At 38.5% G+C, this 20,859-nt stretch overlaps 1 protein-coding gene across 1 annotated transcript in view; it reads left to right on the top strand.

Annotated features, from left to right (window-relative positions):
- MICU2 (mitochondrial calcium uptake 2) overlaps window positions 1–20,748 on the top strand; it is a 133,542-nt gene extending 112,794 nt beyond the window's left edge. The window contains exons 8-12 of the mRNA XM_059838727.1: window positions 5,916–6,013; window positions 13,946–14,117; window positions 14,392–14,500; window positions 17,217–17,374; window positions 17,656–20,748. Coding sequence (XP_059694710.1) covers window positions 5,916–6,013; window positions 13,946–14,117; window positions 14,392–14,500; window positions 17,217–17,374; window positions 17,656–17,760 — 642 coding nt within the window. The 3' untranslated portion in view covers window positions 17,761–20,748. The remainder of the gene's footprint in view (window positions 1–5,915; window positions 6,014–13,945; window positions 14,118–14,391; window positions 14,501–17,216; window positions 17,375–17,655) is intronic.
- The last annotated feature ends 111 nt before the right edge of the window (window positions 20,749–20,859 follow it).

Below are 20,859 nucleotides of genomic sequence, written 5' to 3'. Positions count from 1 at the left end.
TGGTAAGTTCCATGCTGAATTTTGCAGAGCAGTCTCCTAGCAGAGGTGCACATGGTGAAGGAGAGTTGCAGGCATACCTAAAACACTGGAATCTGGTTCTTTCTAATCAAACTGGAGAAAACAGTGCAGAAGTCAGCAGAGGCAGTGACTGCCTCAGCTCAAACACCCTCCCCATAGGCTAGAGGAAATTCTCCATCTGATTTCCTGGCAGAACTCTTCTTCATATGGAACATCCAGCTGAACACATGACCATGGTTCATGGAAGAGGAGAGGCAAACTCCCTGCCTGGAAGTGATCTAGATTACAGTAGGAAAGTGCACCAACTAGAAGATTTGGTTTCTTTTGAAAAAGTATTGCCTGGTGAGCAGCACCTATTGCTTTTGTGTTCCTGCCCTGAGTTCCTTGAAAGGACACTCTAACAGTCTAAGGTGCTTTAGTGTCCTGGCTGTGAAAACAATGCTAATGGTGGCAAATATCTACTGGACAGACCAGTTGTCTAGATCAGGGCTTTGCTCTCAGGCCCTTCAATTTAGATTAATGAGTTATCAAGTACTTTCAATACCTCTCATTTAATATGCTTTATGTAATGGGTAAACTTATAAATTACTTTCAGCTACTGTTAGAAAAGGAATGACAATACAGAGTGTTCTGTATTTGTTCTTGAAATGAAATTCGTGTTGTGAAATATGTGAATTATCTCATTTCCAAATGATTAAAGATATGCTTCTGGATTCCCTAGTGAATACATTTTCATACAAAGTGTGAAAGGAATGATTGGGGATTTTTTTTTTTAAATTATTTAACTAGTAGTTGGGGACACAGCTACTCAACTCTTTTAAACAGAAAACTTATGAACTGAAATTGTCTGACCATATGCAGTGTACTTCTAGACTCACACATGAACAATTTCATATTATTTGAGTATAAGTTGTTTTAGACTGTCTACTTCCCTCTTTTTTTTTTTTTTTCCCCTGTGGTTCTAAAAGAAGTAAATTACGTTAGTAATTACATTTCTCTCTGCTTACCTGGTCAAGACAAGGTTTTACACTTGGACCTTCAGACACTGCAGAATTGTGATGCATCTTCTCAACCACAGGAACTGTGCAAGTCATCATAACTTGCCTATCTGCTCCCTAGAATCTCTACCTGCTTTAAAGTTTTCTACTCAGTGCTTCTGTCTGCTTAGCTCAGTATAACTAAGGACTACTTAAAACTGAAGGAAGATGGTGGCTGAGAGCTGTGCTCTTCTACTGCAGCAGTACTCTGTAACAGGAGTGCAACACATCAGATTTTACAAGAGTCTAGTCCAAGACTAAAATTAATATCCCTCCTTGAAGAGTCTGTCATTAATCTTGTAACCTCTCAGTTCAGATGGAATGCACATTTTTTCTTGACCTATCTCATCCAGCATAAATATGTATGTTTTGTGTCAGCAATTTAACATTGAATACTGTTGAAAAGCTTTTAGATACTTTAAACCAAGGAGCAGTGTGATTTGCTTTAAAAAAAGTTCTCCAGGCAGGTAAACCCCCTAAAGAACCAAACGGTCTGACACCAAAATGTTAGATTATTGAAAAAGTGCTGGGTCATTTTTTACCTCATGGACAAGGAAATTATTTTATTTTTCCATATGATGATGACATTGTAACCTGAAGAGAGAGAAGGAAATATATTTGAGCAGGGACTGGCTGGGTAGCTGGTGACAGCCATTTTCAGCACCCAAGAGCAAGAGGGTTTGCATGTGCTGAGGATGGATGTGCTTGGCCTTCGAGGCCAAGTCTGCCTTGATCAAAAGAGTGGGTTTCATAGCACTTCACACCTCCTGAATGGGGTCCTCGTGATGGAATCTCTTTTTTTGGTGCAAAGTTACATTTTTTAAGTATGCCACAACAGAGAGGCAGGGCCTGGGTTCCTGTGGGGAGCACACAGTCCCCAGCTGTGTGTAGGAGCTGCTTTCCCAGGCTGCCAGCAGGGCATGGGTCATGCAGCCTCAGGTTTTGCAGTGCAGCAGTGCCATTCCCCAACTCTTGGCACAGTCAGCCTGCTGTTTCTGTTTGGGGCTTAAAGTATCTCCTGCAGCATCTGCTCTCAGATTAGTTTTAGCTCCATAAGCTAGAAACTATTTTTATTCTGTACCTCCTTATGTGAATGGATGCAGTGCTGTGGGTGATGCACTGAAACCTGGGGATGTCCTTGAAGTTCCATGTTCTTCATTACAAAAGGCCCTAAGTGTACAGCAGAGTGATTCCATGGCATAGGTTGCCATTAAGAAAAGAACTGATCCTCCCAGTGATAGGAATTATGGGTGTTAGTGGATGCTGTTTATTGTTTAGAAGATGTTCTGGCAGACTTCTCAAATATTGTCTGTTATATCCTCTGTAGAATCATCTGTGCACATTTCAGCCCTTCTGCATCAGACCTGAGGTATTCTTGAATCCTACCTAGTAAGAATGTGTATTGCAAAACATGAAAAACTTCAGTATTTATTTACATTAGGATGAAAGTTGATTTATCATAAAAGACACAGTTTCGTTTTGGGGCCCACTAGAGACTGTCTGGGGTTTGCCAAAAAGAACTGCTTTTGGAGTTCTGTATCTCCTGGTCCCACTAGCTGGCCTGCTTACAGTTCTTTTGAGTGACTGTAACTGTTAGGATTAATTTCATAATGGACACATCTTTCTAGCCTTCTTACCAGAACTGAGTCCTAGGATATATTCCAGCATCTGGGAGACTCTCAAAATGACAGAAAGCTTGAATTCTCTTTAGCAGTGTGTGAAGCTGGGCTGGGATAGAAGCCTGGCATGGTGAATTGACTGAGCTAGCAGCTTAAAAACAAAGAGGATTGCAGAGAAGTGGACTCAGAAAAATTTGCAAAGATTTAGTCTTACCTTTGGAAAGATTTGGGGACATCACTAGCAGACAGAAACTAAGGTATTGTCCTCCTTTCCCAGCCTCACTTCTCTGCCCATTCTTCCATCTACTCACTCTCCTTCTGTCTTAACTAAAAAAAAACTATTCAATCCAAAATACATATTATTTTTATGATTTCTAGTGAAGTAACACATCACACAGCAAATACCTCAGGAAGCAAGCAAGAGAACAAGAAACGATTTGCAGATTTTAATCATGATGAATGCTTTCCAGTCATGCCTCAGGCAAATTCTGCAAGGAAAGGTGGTAAGAATTTAGAGACAGTAAGTCTATTAACATTTCAGATGAGTTTTGAAAATCAGTTAGGTACATTATTCTGAAAATCCCATCTCACTGTGCGATAAGTTTCTTCTCAGTGACACTTGTTGGTACTTGCTGCAGTATCAGGTCCTAAATGTCAAAAGCTCAGTAGGGAGCTACAGGATTAGGTAGGTCTTTGCCCATGACTCAGTGTTTGTAGCATCAGGCCTCTTATGTTAACAGCCTATGTAATGTAATAAGGAAATAACTTGTGTTATCTGATCTTGCTTAAAAAGGAATAATTGCATAATTCAGCAGTTCATGATACTTTTGAAAAGTGTAGGAGGCGTTAACATTACTCTGGGAAAATTAGCCTGTGTTTGTAATAGGTACACACATGTTCATTAGTTTATAGACTTGTGTGGCATCAGATTGTGTGGTCTTTGGGATTCTGGAACATGTCTGAGTTCCCCACTTGTGATACATGTCTCTGCCCCATCCTGTGCTTGTGTCAAGACCACTGGGATCCTTTTTCCACTCTGTACCTCAGCTTTCTGTAAAATGCACAGATCAGAAGGGTTCTATGGTGCACCGTCCCAGGGCCTGAAGCAGCCAGATACACCAGAATACAAACTTTCACTCAGTTTAGATAGTGACTTAAATCTACCAGTCTGGTCTGCTTTACAGCCTGGGATTGGGTTACCATTTCATTCTTATTGCCAAGAGAGACACTCCAAGTGTGAGTTATTCTTTTACCCAAGCTCACAAGGGCAAGGTGTTGGAAATATTAATAGAATTCTCATTATCTTCTAACAAGGATTTGTCATGTCGGTACTAATTTATACAGATCAGCTGCAAAAGCTCCTAATGATTCTGTGGACAAAAAGGAATTATGTACTAACATGTACTTTAATTTAATAGCATTTACTCGGGGAAAAGCAATTTTTTAAATTTCACCCTTAAGGTGTAGTCTCTGTGGTCTCCTGTTGCATTTTATTCTTTAAAGAAATGTACTGTTTTGTAGTTTTAAAATATATTTAATTCTCACTAACATTGTGTTTGGACATCTGCCAGTTTCACTGTGGAATTTCAACTGATAAAGAAGGTAGCCAGCAAGTAGGTGCATATTTGTTATAAATCCTGGGATAGGCTTTGTCATCTTAGATAAGATGAGGTAAGTATTGTTTGTATGCCTTCTTCTAGCTTGTAACTAGAGAAGCATTAATAGAAGAAAAAAACTTCTGCTGTCACAGACTTAGTTTTGAAAATGTTATTTTAAACCTCATTTTTCAATTTGTTTTCATACAGCACTTATTAATTAAATTAGAAGTATTAATTTGTGTAATCATGAGTTCAGTTTTTAAAATTACATTAGCAAATTTATTCCTTGCATTTTTCAAGTCTCTTTTAAACATGTAAGCAAAACCCACAAAAAGCAGATTACAATCTAGCTGCAGTGAGGGATATGTGGATTCTTCTCTGTTTCTTTTTAGAAAACTTTGCATTCTGATATAAATAGTTTGGGTTTGAATTTCAAATAAGCATACATGAATGTTTGACTTTTGGCTTTCAAAAAAGCATATACCAATGTTTATGCATCAGTCTTCACAGTAATCTGAAGTGTTTAGACTTCAGAAGGATGGATCTTTTGGGTATTTAAATATTCTTTGCCTGCAATTAAATGATAAAAGTTCAGTAAGTGCAGTTTGCATATGGCTTGAAAAGTGGTTTTTTTCTAGGTGCACCCATACATAACTCATATCACTGGCATTTGGTGAACTGTAGCTTGTAGTAGAAATGAGGAATGTTTCTGCTTTAACTATAAAATAACTGTGTCATGTATGCAGTAAGTATGAAACATGGGGGACTAATGGGACTTATTACTGATGAAGCTGAAAGCTAAATAACCATTAGTATTAAATCTAATGAATAGACTCTTGTCTTTCATCTTACCTCTTCCACCAGATAAAAGACACAGAGGCTATTTAGATGTCATAAGAATAGTATGCTGAAATCCCTCCAGACTTAAAAAAAAATTCTCTCTTCATGTTGCTTAGCGTTTTGTTGTGTTCAAAGAAATGCCAGTATGCTGGTGCTGAAAGAAGCATAGAGCAGAAATCCAGCATTATGTGTGGGTTTAGGCTTGTAAAAGATTGAGTTGAAATACTGTGTATGCCTTCTCTGCAGAAATTTCCTCTTCAGATTTTAAAAATATTTATAGAAAAGTCACTAACCCTGAAAATTTCCCAGAAGCCTTGTAAGACCATAATATAATAGAGCATTATCAGTGTTGGTATTTTCCTAGCTTCATTTATTAGACTATCATGAATGTTTTTAAATGGCTGTAACATGTTTCAAATACCTAACTAAAAACTTACTTACAGATGCTAACTTTATATAAGCCTTCCATTCACCTAAGAATAAAGTTTCTTAAAGATTTAACTTGCAACCTTCTCCATTTTAATAATAAAAATCATAAAATATCATAATAAAATGCACTGATGATGATTGGAAGTTGTTCTTATCTTTCATACAGAGTACTTAGAAGCAGAACTTATAACACACTGTTAGCAGTTAATGTGGAAGAGTTGTTCAACTCAGATCCTGTGTGATAGCTTTGGGAACAATAATTCAATTTCAAGTATCTTTTGGGAAATTCTAGTTCAAATAAATATTTTTAGATTAATGGTGAATATCAATGATCAAGGAAAGCATAACAATCATATAGTTTTTTTGTTTTGTAGGAAACAGAACTGGACAGCTGTGGTGTTAACACCGTGTTGCTGGTACATTTCTTTGGAAAACAGGGAAAGGAGAAACTTCGCTTTTCCGAGTTTTTCAGGTATTTTTTCAGCTAGGCAAGCCTTACAGGAGCCAGGCTTCTTCCTACCCCCTGTGCTTGACCCCAACTCAGTCATTTATCTGACATCACACTGAGTTGATTCAGAAAATTAAGCAATGAAGTGGAGATTATTCATGATGTTGCATGATTGAATTCCCCGTTTAGCTCCTAGAGTCTGCTGACTGCAGGAGCTGAGCACTGTGATAACTCCTAGCAGCAGTGGGCCAGGAGGGTTGAGACTCCCATTCTTGGCAGCTCTGTGGTGGCATACCTTAAAACAGTGTGATTCATGAGTATTTTTTGTGACCAAATCAAAGTGACTTCTTATCAATTAAAAAATATTTTCTGAGTTGAGATACTTCCTTTCCCATTACAGCTGTCATGGTAAGCTACAGGCAACTTCTCCACTTGCTTCAAATTCCAGCTTCTGTTGAAACTTTCCCAGTGCCTTTTCCTCTACCATTGGAACTACTTTTGCAATTAGACTGTGCAGATACCTGTTTGAGTCTTGATACACATTTTGTAGCATGGCATCAAGAGAAGATTATCTATCAGTATTACCTTTTTTGCAGAAATAATCAGTAATTTGCAGATTGCAAAAATAAAGTAGAATAATGTGTTTTGCTTCAGTTTGCATTCAGAAGTGGAGAATGTGTGGCAGCCCTCTTAAAAATGAATGTTTTTGCAATCAGTAGACTAAAAAGTGTTTGGCTTCAGTGGCTCTGGTACGTACCAGTCTTCAAATAAACAACCTTTCCCTTTTGAAGACCTCAGCTCAATAGGAATCTAAGTGAGTAAAATAAGTTTAAGATGTCTCCAGCTCCCTTTTCTATAAATACCATAGATCCTCTCAATGAAACAAAAGGCAGAGAGCTCCAGTAAAAGGTTGTGTTTGCATATACAGTGTAAACTGAAAAGCCTCAGGTTTTAGATAAAATCCTGCATTGACCCAATGAGGCATGACATTGATGAAACTATGTACCTTGTACATTCAGAACACATAGGTTAAAGACCTTTGCCTGCCACACAGATAGAGGCCTGTAATCAAAATCAAACTCCCACATCTTGCTCTTAAAATTTGTGGGATAAGTGTAAGGTTTAATGCAGGTAATTTTTCAACAGTGGCAGTTATGTTTCGTGGGGCTGGAATGTGCCTCTTTATCACTGCGTAGACACTCCATCTCAGCTGCAGCGTGACAGTGGAGTTTGTTTAACACACAGAAAGGTGAATAAAAGGATCGCTGTCTTCTTAACCTCTGCGAGGATATCGCCTTTCACATGATTTTATTTGCAAGTAAATCAAGCACATCATTTCTGGGTTCCTATTGTTCAGAGAAAATGTGATTTCTATCTGATGGCCTCTCATAACACTTTACCTTCTGCGGGAAGCTATTGTTGGCTGTTTGATCAAAGTGCCACATTGTTTTTACAAGAGATGACTGATGAGCTGTAGAGACATAGATCATTCTCAAAAGCAAAAAATAATGATGGTAAATGCTTTTATCATTTTCCAAGTTCTTGCCTAGAAAGCTTTTCCATTGATCAGTGTAGTACCTAGTAGAAAATAGAGGTGATTATGTTTGATTAGGACACACTAAAGCTTGTCACATTAGTTAAATACACAGATATTGCTGTGTTTCAGAGTCCTTAAAACTAAAAAAAAAAAAAAAACCCACTCAAAAGGAAAAAAAAAAAAAGGAAAGACCACAAAAAATATAAAATTAATTCACCCCAAAAAACAGGAATGCTTTCATTCTGAAATTTCACTGTACTTATATGGGAATTCTGAAAGCTGAGACTGTTCTTATCTCATTACCTACTTATATTTTCCTCATGCTCCCTCTTTTCAGTTTGTCTGGCATTAAAAAATCCTTTTGTAAGTGTGCAACCAGCTGTATCTACATGCACACCAGCATTATCCAAGCCTTTTAGCCCACAGTCCAAACATTTAAAAAATGTCAGACAGCCACAGTCAATATACCAGGGCAATTAATTTGCCAAACTGTTCTCCTTTCTTTGCATTCAGATGCCACAAAGAAAATGGAAACTCTCTACATCTCTTGGGGCAGTGTGAGGCTGATGTAAACCAGTTGTTGTGCCTCTTTTCCTACTGCCCTGAACACAGGAGGCATGCTGAGAATAGGAAGGGAATATGGTCAGTCATCTTTCTCCATCTGGTGTTTGCTTCTTGGGCAATCCCAGGTATTGATACACACACAGACAATCCTCAGGCAGTGTTTTCATCAAATGTAAAGGTACTTTCAGAGATCTTCAGGTTTCTTAAGGTAGTACTCAGGGAACACATGTTCAGCTCCAGGCTACTAGATGAGTTCTTATTAGTTGTATTGTCCTTAACTTAAGGACATTATAGTAGTTACTAATAAGAATTTACAATTTCAAAAGCAAATGTTTGGAAATATAAATTTCGGGAGTGTGTTTTTGTATATCACTACTAAAGGTGTGGCCTCTTAGTCAAATACAGCTAGAACAGTATTCTCCTGTAACCTTTTTTAGGGAAATATAGAAGAATGTGCAGTAAGCCTAAAATCATGTAACAAAAAGGGTAGATTTAATACATGAAGCCATCTTTCTTCTCAGAAGATCTGAACAAGTTTCTGTTTCAGATGACACCACTCAGTTTTACACCTCTACAATAATGTCATCTCCTAATACCAGGCCCTGTCTTAGAGAATGTCCCCAGAATTCAAGGCTTTTTTATTCTTTTGTATGGATTTCTCCTGGTTTTTAATACGGAAATAATGTTTGGTCCTTTCTTTCCAAAAAAAATCTAACTTGTGCTTTAATTTCCAACTATATCAAATATACTATCTTTTATTCTTAGTAGAAAACTACTTTGTTTTCTAGGTATAGGAAACATTTCTTCCTGACAGACACTGGGGGTTGTTTTCCCCTGAAAAAAGTCCCTTACTGATCTTGTTTAAGTATGTCTCATCCCAAATAAAAGAGGAGACAGTATTTCACTCCCTAAACAGTTTACGACTGCTGTGGTTTTTTTCTGTAATCTGTCCCCAAGCAAGCTTAAATCTCTTACATTCTCTGTGAAGGAAGAAAGGAAAGTGCAGAGAGTATGGAAAGGATATTCAAAAAACTCTCTGATTGTTGTGGTTTTTTCTGGGATGTCTTACAAAAAAAAGTACTTCCCAGTATGGTTAAACAATGGGCATCTTTTAATAGTATGAGGAAAGTTAGCGTTTCAATCCAGTTTATGTCATTCTCTTACCTGATTTCTTGCTTCTTGTTTCATCAGTTAATAGTATTTTTTACCAGAAATATTCTTTAATTATGGTTCTTTTTTAATTTCTGCTTTAGACTGAAGGTGACAAATTGTATAACCATATAGAAATCATGCCTTTTCCCTACTTATCCTGTTTCTTTCCTTCAGTATTTTGAATTCCTTTATACTTTTTATTTGGAACCTTTCATTTAAGAAGCCAAAATGATCCAGGCTGGACTGCACTGCTGCATTTTTGGGGGGGCTGTGGTGTGTGTGTGCCAGTGCATGGATGCAGGGTCTCTTCAGGTGTCATCATCAGCCAGCATACTGTGCTTGTGCTGTGATGACAGCTTATATATTTTCAGTGATTTTCATCTGAGGATTTGGAATTGCTTTGCAGAAATAGAGTATGATTGCTTGTCTCTGTTCCTACACTTTTATCTATGTATGTGCATATAGAGAGAGTCTTAATACATAGAGATTGCATCAGTTACAGCCAAGATCAGGCAGTGAGGAAGGGGAGAACAGCAACAAAATCTGGCTTCATGATATTCCTGTCATAACTCAATCTGAATATTTCCCAAATACTTAGTAAAGAGCTTGAAGAAACCATTTTTCTTCCTTTTGTGTGAGCTTAGCAAAAGAGTACCTTGGTTAGTTTCTACAGAGCACTTAAAAATGAAAGTGAATTTTTTGGTTTGGAAATGCTAAGGACAATAAATCAAAGAGGATTTTGCTTGCAATTCTGAAAATTGTGAGATTGATTAACTGTCTTAATGCTTGCAAGCCTGAAGTTACAAGCATAGATCTAAATGTTTTCTAAAGGTTAATTGGTCAAGCCTTTATTAGATTTTCTATATTCTGGTTTGAAAGTCAGATTGCAAAAAGGCAAGCTGCAGCTGGTTTACCACAGTTTTTGGTTATCAGAGAGGGTTATCAATTCTTCAGAAGGACTTTGCTGTCCAAAGAGGAGCCGAAGCATGGTGCTAATGCTGTGGTGGTATATCCACCACTATCTTTGTTGTTAGATTCCTTCCTATAAATCAGTGTGACAGGAACTGGTCAGTTCTGTATTAAGAGTGTTGAAGCTCTGCACAGACAGTTCAGGTCAAGAGGTGGAAAAAAACTTGCCCCAATATTTCCTTTAGTGTTTCAATCTACTTCTTTGTATGCCATAAAGAATACAATGGTAGCACTTCTCCACTTGGAGGAGGGGAATAGCTGCATTCCTGAGATCTCGCCTCTTTTATTACATTTTCACTTCTATTTGTGGTGGATTCGCACTATTAAAGCTGAGTTGCCAAAAGCCTTGGGAGACTCCCTCTTTCTATACTAGAGCCCATTACAAAATGAGGAATAAATCCTGATAAGGTTTCTGGATGCTGTTGTAACACGATAAAAAATTTGGCCATTGGCCTTCAACGTGGGTGTTTTAGAGAGTGTGGATAAAGTGGGCTGTCTTAAAGAAAGTGCTCTGTGTTCCTGGCCTTTTCCCCATCTTATAAATTTATGGTTTACCTCTCCTTTTCGTTACTTGAAAACTTGGAGCTTTCTTTCATTTTCAACCTACTTTAGCATAAGAGTATTCCCAGTGTAATCATTTTTTAATTGTAGAGCATATCTTCAATCAGAATCCTGTTCCTGTACTTGAATTCTGACTCCCTACCAAGTCTCCAGCCAAGATCCCACTGACTTTGGGAGAACAGGAATTTCATTCCTGTGCTTGTTTTTCCTAATATCTGGATACATTTTGAGGACTTCACAGCTGAAACATATTGCACAATGATCCAGAAGATACAAAAGCAAGTATCCCTAGTGGTGTCTTGACATTTATGTATCAAGTTTTACTTCCTAACCAGAAAGTTATTTTTAATAACTTTTAATAACTTAAAAAAAAACCTCATTAGGATTTTTAACTCTCACATCTGGGAATAAGAGTGACCTAGAATGCTGATGCGATGATTCACAGTATTTTAATTTTTGTAATATGGGAAACCATCACATAAATTTTAAATTGCACATTTCAGCTACTGCTCCAAGTAGGATTTGATATGGCGGGAAATCTTCCCACTCTGGCTTGCCAGGAGCGAGCCTACAAGTTGAAATGAACTTCAATTAGAAGAGGGTGCAGAAGCAAGAACACACTGAAAATGCTGCAGCCAAACCCTTCACTGTCTGCTCGGGCTTTGCTGCCCCTTTCAGCAGGCTGATGTGTGCAGCTTGGTGGGCTCCTTCCTCATCGTGTAGGAATGATTGATCTGCCTTATTGGGTGTGGCTAGAGGGCAGGTCACCAAGGCTTGTCTGCTTAAGGAAATGCAATATTCAGAAAAGGTGGAAGAATCTGTTTCTATGTCGTTGCCTGTGGCTAGAAACCAGTAAAGCAAATGACTGAGAGCTTTCTCCCCAAGATAAATAGCTCAATTTTCAAGACCTTAAGTCTGTTGAAAAATTTGTCCACCTTTCAGAGATAAAAATCCAAGAAAATAAAACACATGTTGTCTCATTTCTCTGCATCCAAGTTTTAGGCATATTTCTGTGAGTGACCTCATTTTCAGCAACTTCTCCTCCTCCAGACCAGACGTTACATGAGTTAGAAACTACAGTCAAAGAAATTGTTCTGTACAGTCTTGGCTGTGCCTTCCAGCCAACCACAAACCACACATCCCAAATACCATCTCCTCCTTGCCTGTGATGGCCACTCTCAAAATGCAGCCAAGTGGCCCTACTCAGTCTCTGCTGGGCTGACTCCAAGCCTGGTCTACATGCCAGATCCATGCTGTTCTCTCCCTCTGCACTTCGATCTCCCTTCCCAAGGCCTGGGGAGACTGTTGGGGGCCGTGGGTGTGGCAGGGCTGCTTGTGCCAGCCCATGGAGCTGGTCTCCCTGGCACATGCTGGCTGTGGTGCTGGCCAGAGGCAGCAGTCTCCTTTTGAGTTGCAAAGACAGCAGTTGGGCCTGAAAACAGAGGAGTGCTTTGCAAGCTGAGCAGGCAGCTCGGGCCACTCTGCAAGACAAAGGGCTGCCCAGTCACACTGGTTGCACTACCTGGTCCTTTGGTGTTTCATGCACTTCTGAGAGGGAGAGCTGGGGAAGTTGAAAGTATGTCAGGTCTTAAGGTGGACTGTGGAGGAACATCTTAGTGTTTGGCTATACTGTAGAATCCCCTTTAGTAGACCAGAAAAAGGCATATATAAAATGTGACAGCATTTTGTACCCCTCCTCCATATTACCCTAATTCAGTCCTGGCCTGAAACTTAAATTCACTTCACTATCAGGCTTTCATTTACCTACATGTCCTGAGCTGTGAAGCATTTGTTGGCCCTTTATTTGCATGTGCAGCTCTACTTGTTAGGGGGAAAAATACAAGAGAGAGCTTATGCTTCAAGAGCAGTCTTAGCTAACTCCTTATAGACTTCACAGAGTTTCAAGCTACTAATTGTCCAAGTGATCTCATTAAAGAGCTAAAGATAGCTGTGTGGACTCAAATGCTGTAATTTCAAGGGGAAGAATTCAAACCCAGCGAGGCCAGGCAAACATGGATGAGCAAATCAGCCAATGCTGATATTGGCTACACAGACCCTTAGCTGTCCTCTTCTCCACTTAATTGCTTTGTCCTAATATAGGAGTATTTCATTCCCTCCTGTCAATAATTTCTGCAACTCAATAAAGAAGGGTTCTTTAGCAATATGGAGGGGATTCTGGCAAGCACCACTGGTTTTAGCCTTTATTTAAAAGTTACCTTTTGTTTTTGGATTGCCCTATTTCTGAAGTGGAAAGTATCAAATGGATCACACCGTATTGTCTGTGTTAACTTTTTCAAAATTAATACTAGCCATATAGACCAAACTGAAAAAACTTGAAGATACAATTCGCAATTACAGCTCTGTACCTTCAGGTTATTATTTGCTTCTTGTAATACTTTTTTCTTTCTTTCCCAAAAGAATGGGTGCCTCCTAAAAACCTTGATGTTGACTCTTTCCTTTTTCAGACAGCTCTCTTACCTTCCCAAAGCCCTGCAACATTTTCTGTGCTCTTCTAACTCCATACAAGTCAATTGTAATCCTCTCTAATCTATCCTTCTTGTGAGCACAGAACTGATTCACCAAAGCTCTGTATGTAGTTATAATCTCTGGTACTTTCAGTCATCTTCTCCTACAGCAATTTTAAGTTTCCTCTTTCACCTTTGTGATTATTATGGCCTCATCTTTTTAGGCGCTTTGCAATCTTGTCAGTCCTCTCTTTTTAATATGAAACCTCATAAATCATGTGTCAGGCCTTCAGTTACCAGGTCCTTTTTCTTTCATTCATTCATTCATTCATTCATTCATTCATTCATTCATTCATTCATTCATTCATTCATTCATTCATTCTGCTGCTGCCTTACCGATTTTTTTATCTCTTTATCTGCGCATTTTTAAACACGACTAATACCGAGATGTCCAGTGCGTCCCTAAGTTCTGCTGGCAGCAGCCGCCTGTGCAGTCCGGGAGCGCGTCCTGCTGGTGTCCTTGTGGAAATGCAGCCCTGGAAACATCCGCCAGCGCGGGGACAATTAAACCTGGGGGGCTGTTTTAAACAACAATGTCGAAAGTGTGTGTGGCTCAGAGCTGGTGTCAGCGGCACTTGGTAGCTAAGGCAGTAGTGGTGATACAGGGATGGAAGTAACAAGTGGTGGATAATATCTGTTTACACTTAGATTCATGGAAAATCTGCAAACAGAAGTCCAAGAAATGGAATTCATCAAGTTTTCAAAGGGTTTGAGCGTCATGAGAAAAGAAGACTTTGCGGCATGGCTGCTGTACTTCACTGATGAGGAAAACAATGAAATTTACTGGCAGAATGTGAAAGACAGAATTGAAGCAGGAGAGGTTGGTATACTTTGTTTTCCTTCCTCCTTTGTATGCACAGGGTTTTATTTGAATGTGGTATCTACTGAGATAGCCAGTTGCCGAATGAAGTATTGTAGCCCTTGAATTTTATACAAGTAAAAGCGATGATAATTGTCCAGCTGAGAAATACCAATGTCAACAATGAGTAGGCAGTCACATCTAAACTCTAAGTCCCACCAGGTTTAATGACATAGAATAATTGGGATTTGAATGTATATTCATTATATATAATCTGGATTCTGTGATACTCTAGAACATCAGTTTGGAAGAATTCAAGACTTTTTGCAAGTTTACGAATAATCTGGAAGACTTTTCTATCGCCATGCAGATGTTTACTGTAGCCAATCGTCCTGTTAAGCGGGGTAAGTGCTGTACACCTTTCAGGTGGGTTTTTTTAAAGGCAAAAAAAATCATTTTAATTATGGGATTAATGTAAATTAGTTGTCCCAAAGTACCATGGTGAAGTCCAAAAATATTATACTGCTCTGTATTTGGGCTTAGTTCTATTTCATTAAAAAATAATAATATAAAATTTCCAAAGTGTTTTCATTTCAAAGTTCTAATGTGCTGTAATATGTGGATTAATGACAGCAGACTAATAAATCATAAAATGGTTTGGGTTGGAAGGGACCTTTAAAGGTCATTTTTCCAAACCTTCTGCCATAAGCAGGGAACTCTGTCACTGGATTAGGTTGCTCAAATACCCACCCAACCAGACCTTGAAAACTTTCAATGATGAGACAGCCACAACTTTGTACGTTTCTTCCTTATGTCCAGTCTAAATCTACCCTTTTTCACTTTGAAAGCATTTTGCTTTTCCTGTCACTACAGGCCTTGGTAAAAACTCTCTTATAAGCCCCCTTGATATAGTGAAAGTCCACAATAAAGTCTGCCATGAGGTATCTCTTCTCCAGGCTGAACAATCCCAACTCTCTTGGCCTTTCTTCACTGAAGAGGTGCTTCATCCCAAAAATTACCACATTATTTTTGTGGCCCTCCTCTGGACTCACTTCATGTCCTCCCTGTGCTGAGGAGGATGTGTTATGCAATTATGTCTATCAAAAAGAAACAATGTCATAAAGTGAGGTTTAAAATAAAGATTTCAAGGAAGGGAGCTGCTTCCTTCCCATATAGGAGAAAGAGGAGCAGTGCATCAAAAGTTTTATGGACATACAAATGCTTTTTGTTTTAATTCTGAGGTTGCTACTTAGTTGGTACACTTGAAGGACAAGTCTCATAAGTTATTTCAAAATAGCAACATTATTTAAAAGTTCCTAAAGAACTGTAAGGAGATATTAACATTCATTGAAATTAATATTTGATGTGCTCACGTGAAAAAGATGAGAGATGTGAGAAGATGGAAAAAAAAATACATATTCTTGAAAGATCAATGTTTGGATGGGATTTGAACCAAAGAAAACTGGGGGATTTGCAACTTGTGACTTTCATTACTAGTCTGTTTATGCACTGAGCCCCACTGTAATCAAAATCAGCCAGCTGCTGAGGTAACTCTCAGATGCTACATGCTTGTATGTCTCATTCTCTCCCGAATCTGGCTGAGTTCTTTGTCTTGGTGTTTGCATGATAATGTCCACATTATCATGTGTATTCACACACATGTGAACATTCATATAAATATAAGACAGTCTTTTAGTCCTTCCTTTTGTTCTAGATTTCTTTTTCTTCTAAGGTCACAACTCATCTTCTCTCTGGTAAGGTGGCCCTTCTTTGCTTGAAGATTGTTGTGCCCCACTGTTGTAGGAGATCTTCTTTTATTTGTGTTACATTCAAAGAAAGGACAGTGCCATGTCTGGATTTAAATTCAGCTTCAAAAGTTGAAACAGTTAACATCTTTTCAAAGACAAAATTAAGACTACTATAAGCATCCCATGTTATATGTCTTTTTCAAGTTGTGATATATCTTTTTACAGAAGGATTTTTTACTTAATTCTATTTAAACCAACTGTGAAATAATAACTACATTTATACAGGAATTGTTGAAAGATGAGAGCTATGTCGGGAATGCTATTCCCTCTAGTAAGCTTCACAACTAATCATATTTATAGCACTGTTTATAAACAGCGCTTGTTTATGAGAGCAGAACCACGTTAATATTGCATTGATTATTTCATTGGACAACTTGCTGTAAAAATCTACAATACTGCTACACTTCAATAACCTCCAGCTCCTTTTTGAAATTCACACTTCCATGATGCCTTCAAAAATGCATCCAATTCATGTGTTGTGATTGTGCTTGCGATAATAAATAATCCTTCCACTCTTACAAGTTGCTGTTTTGTGGCAGCCCCACACACTTTCTCATCTTCCTTGAGCCAAAAGTCCAAATTCTGTGCAACACAGGACAAAAAGAGGGGCTAGTGGATGTTTCTATACTGCACATGGTGGTGTAAAGAGAAGAAAAAAGAGCTGAAGATGAAAGTACATCTCTGGAGAGGTATGGCAGCTTTTTCTGCCACAAATCCTCAGTAACTCTTCAACATCATTTAGGAGGCTGTAGCCAGCTTCTCTCAAAACCAGAACTACAGATATATGAAGCCATATGCTGGGAGCAGTGCCTTGACCATTTGATGGTCTGTGTTTCTGCAGAGTTGCTGAGGAGATTGTTGAGGTGGAGCATGTCATAACCTACTGTTCTCTTGAGGAGAAGAGTTTTCTTGTAGAATGAATTGTATTGAAGCTGGCTTGATATAAAATGGTAAGGTTTTTTGTGAGAGGATAGTGAGGCAAACATTTACCATTTGTATGAACAGGAAAGAGCCAAAAGTATGTACATTTTCATCTATTTCTAGCAAAAATTATCACTTGTAGTGTTGCTTGAGAAGCAGTGCATTGCTAAAGCTTATGATAAAAGTAATAAAGATAGTGTTACAAATGAAGAAGCAAGCTCAAGAACACATGAACTGAGGCCTCCTAATAGTCTACTAGTTTACACATCCCAAATTCTCCAGTTAGGATACCCACAAGCCATTGTAAATTTTACAGAATCCTGCTATTTATAAGCTTTCCATTTTCTTTGCAAGTTCAGTCACCTGTGATGTAATATTATGTCTTTATTAGCTGAGTTCAAGAGAGCAGTGAAGGTGGCAACAGGCCAGGATCTGTCAGATAATGTTTTGGATACCATCTTCAAGATTTTTGATCTAGATGGAGATGACTGCCTCAGCCACAGCGAGTTTCTTGGAGTCCTGAGGAACCGAATTCATCGAGGCTTGAGGGTAACAAGCTGACATAATTGTTTGTGTATACCACAGATGATTGCTCTTGTAAATGCTTGTAGAAACACGGGTAGAGTTAAGGAATAGAAAAAGATATATATTTTAAACTGGGTATTCCTTACTGCATATGAATCTGGGATGAGTGCTGCCACTGAGAATTTGTTATTACACATGTGAACTACAGAAGCAGCAGCACATTATATATTGTATTTACACAGTCTGGGAATAGGAGTCTTTTTTTTTTTGTGTAAACACTAAACACACTTTAACTTTGTTAACAGGTACCACAGCAACAAGGCATTCAAGGTTTCTGGAAGTGTGTGAAAAAAGAAAGCATTAAAGAAGTCAAAGAACTTTGGAAGCAAACTGGGAAAAGTCCTTTTTAAAGCAGTCTGTTTTTCTTTTGCTTAAGTGGCTTTTCTTTAGGGGAGTTTGTCTGTCCTGTTTACATAATAACTAAATCAAAAATGCTCTTTTTTTAGCTATAGTTAAAGTTTAATTAACCCAGACTCTAATGCAATAATTTTATAATCGTTCCAGTGCAATCAGTTTGGTTTACAGAACTGGTGTCGCTTTTGGCCTCCATACCAAAGTACTCTTGTTCTGGGGAATAGTGTTGCTTACTGCTCTGTGGAGTCTGACCCTGCACTGTAATAGGATACAGGATGCACAGGACTGAATAATGGTCCCAGGCAGGAACATCCCAGCAGTATCATCTCCTGTTGAAGGAGTGAACATCATCTCAGCCACCAACACAGCAGCTCTCCTTCTCCAGCAAGGGCAGAGGTCCACAAGGCAAAATCACTTGCACAACACATTTTAAACCAAGTTATCCTAAATCAAAAAGGAAAATTCACATCTTGTTATGGGGATCTGCTCATGTGCTGGTTCCTGATGCTGGATTCCACCAGTTCCTGTGTGGGTGTCTGGTTTGTCTGCCTTCATGGTGTTATTATTAAACTGGAAATACAAAACTGAAAGGCTTGATGTAGGGTTTAAGAGTTGTACATTGATCAGTGAGTGTGTATTGAGTGTCTCAGACCTCTTCCACATAGCATAAATGGGAAGACAAAAATCCTCATTCTATCAAACACAGTGGTAGCTACAGTTTGACTCATTACTGTTTTGCTTTAGTTGTATTGCAGAAGATGAATGCGTAACAAATAGTTGTTTTGTCTCACTAAAAGTTGTGACAGGAAAAGCTGAAGTATCTCAGGAAATCAAGGTTATAATAAGCCATTGTTGAGGTAACATGTCCAATAAAAAACCAAATGCAAATGTTTATTACTCCAAATGCAAAGTTAGACCTAAGATCTTGAACACTAAAAGGAGAAACAAATCAAGACTAACACTTAGAAATTACAGATGAACATTTTTTTGCAATAACAGAAGGTGCTTCTCTGTGTACACAGGTGTGCACATTACATGTTTTGTCTTTCTTACAATCCCAGGAGCCAAAAGCCAGGTCCAGATCACTCTTCCTGGTTGGCCACAATATATAGGAGATAGACTTATTTGTAAAGCTGTCAAGGTTTTTCTTCTTTCCCACTCTCAGTTGTCTGACTTGTCTTGGCTGGGGTGAAAGCTTAACCTTTCAGGACAGGTTTGTGATAATAAAGATAATAGACTCGAAATGTGGACTAGGGAAATGTCTGAAAAAAATAGCCAAGAAACCACTCAGTGAGGTACTATGCATCCGTTTGTTGCATTACATCAGCCATGTTTGCCTCAAAGCTCAACATGTGGTGCTTGGTTGTCATTTCTTTGGGTTTTGTGAGAAGAGGGGCAATTTCCGTGATAGATAACACATCAGGGCAGCTCCCACTTGGTGCAGGGACAGGAGAGAATGCATTGGGAAACCCTAAAGGTCCTGCCTAAGGAATACTGAGATTACTGAGAATGTGTTTGATGTGTCGATGGCTGTCATGTTTGTGCTGAAGACAAGTCCTTGTGCCTGGGCCTTGGCATAGTGACTCCTAGGGAAGACAGTGAGAGGCCAGCAAAGCAAATCTTCCTTCATGGCCTCAGCTTGGAGCTTTAATCCAAAGTGTTAGAGAAAATGCTGGTAGTCCTGTCCTGGACATGCACCCAGAACAAGACCATGACGTGTGGGGATGTCCTGAGACTGTCTGGAAGATCAGGCACCAGTGACCATCAAGGATCCCTTTTCCCCCAGGGAAAAATCCAAATGTACTAAATGCCTCAGCCTCCTCCCCTCAAACTGAGCTCATGCAGTGCTATGTGGGCAGCAGGATAGCAGGTGCTGGTTTACTTTGTGTGTATGGAAATTGTTTGTTGCTTCTCGTGGTGGGAGCAAAGGTGGGCAGTGGGACTCGCACCACAGTACCGCAGCCAGCCGCACTTCACCGAATTATCCAAAAAATGACTCTATTGAAGAAGAGCTTCCGTGGCACAGAAGCATGTATGTGTTCACCCAAAGTGTGCTTTGTGCCAACTCTGGCTTTAATGCAAGGCTGCCTTTTATTTGTTGCTGTTAATATTTTGGCAAATAATTTTTACTTTGGAGTGGAAATTATTCCCTAGCATTTTATTCAGTGTGAAGTTAATAGGTTTATGATGGTTTTTATTGCTTTTGTGGTTTCTTTTGTTTACTAATTACTTCATTCTTACAAGCTGTTTGGGTTTTTTTTGGAAAAATCAACTCATTTAGCTTTAGTGTATCTAGAAGTTTAATTCGTCAGTGCTCATTTCTCTCTGGGTTTGTGCAATCAGCAGTGTCTGCTTTCAGGGATTTCAAGTTTTATTTTTAAGCAAAAACTTTGATTTCAAGTTCAGAGGAAAAGCAAAGGGATATGCTTGGGTTTGATACGAATTTTGTGTCTATAGTTAAAAGAAAAAAAAAGATTGATTGGAAATTAAAACAGAGTTATAAATAATTTTCAGAAGTTATCCTGAAAGTGTAGCAGGAAGGAACTCCTTTAAAGGCCAGGGATGACTTGTCCACCAGGCTTAAAGACTCAGACTCTGTGTTTAATGTGTAAATTTATTGTCATTTGCCAACTAAAATGGTTTGTAAAACAGTCTTTAAATAATTTCTCATTTTTAATATCCCAGATTAAAAGATATATTTATGTATTTAGATAAACTCTGTTTTTTAAGAAATTCATTTTAGTTTAAGTGTTTGATGTTTTAGAAGAAATTCATTTTATTTTAAGTGTTTGATGTTTTAGTTCCTTTTAGTCACTGTATGATATTTGCAGCCTGTTGTGAGCATTACTCAACACTATTTAGTTAAGGCTTATGCCAGCTACCAGTCTAAATATATCAGTTGTGACTTGTTTTAACATAAGGAACTCTTCCTCTGAACAGAAATGTATAGGAAAGCTAAATAAAATTGATTTTTTTTTAATCTACCACATTGCATCTGAATTTTACATGGAATAAAGATGAATACATTGCACACTGCAAAAGTCTCAAAAATTGATGTAACAAATCAGAAGGATACACAAAAGCAAGTGCAGTCA

This window comes from Haemorhous mexicanus, chromosome 2 (genome assembly GCF_027477595.1).
Source record: "Haemorhous mexicanus isolate bHaeMex1 chromosome 2, bHaeMex1.pri, whole genome shotgun sequence".
Taxonomy (NCBI): Eukaryota; Metazoa; Chordata; class Aves; order Passeriformes; family Fringillidae; genus Haemorhous; species Haemorhous mexicanus.
Note: the sequence above shows the minus strand (reverse complement) of the source record. Positions and strands in the feature narration are given on the sequence as shown.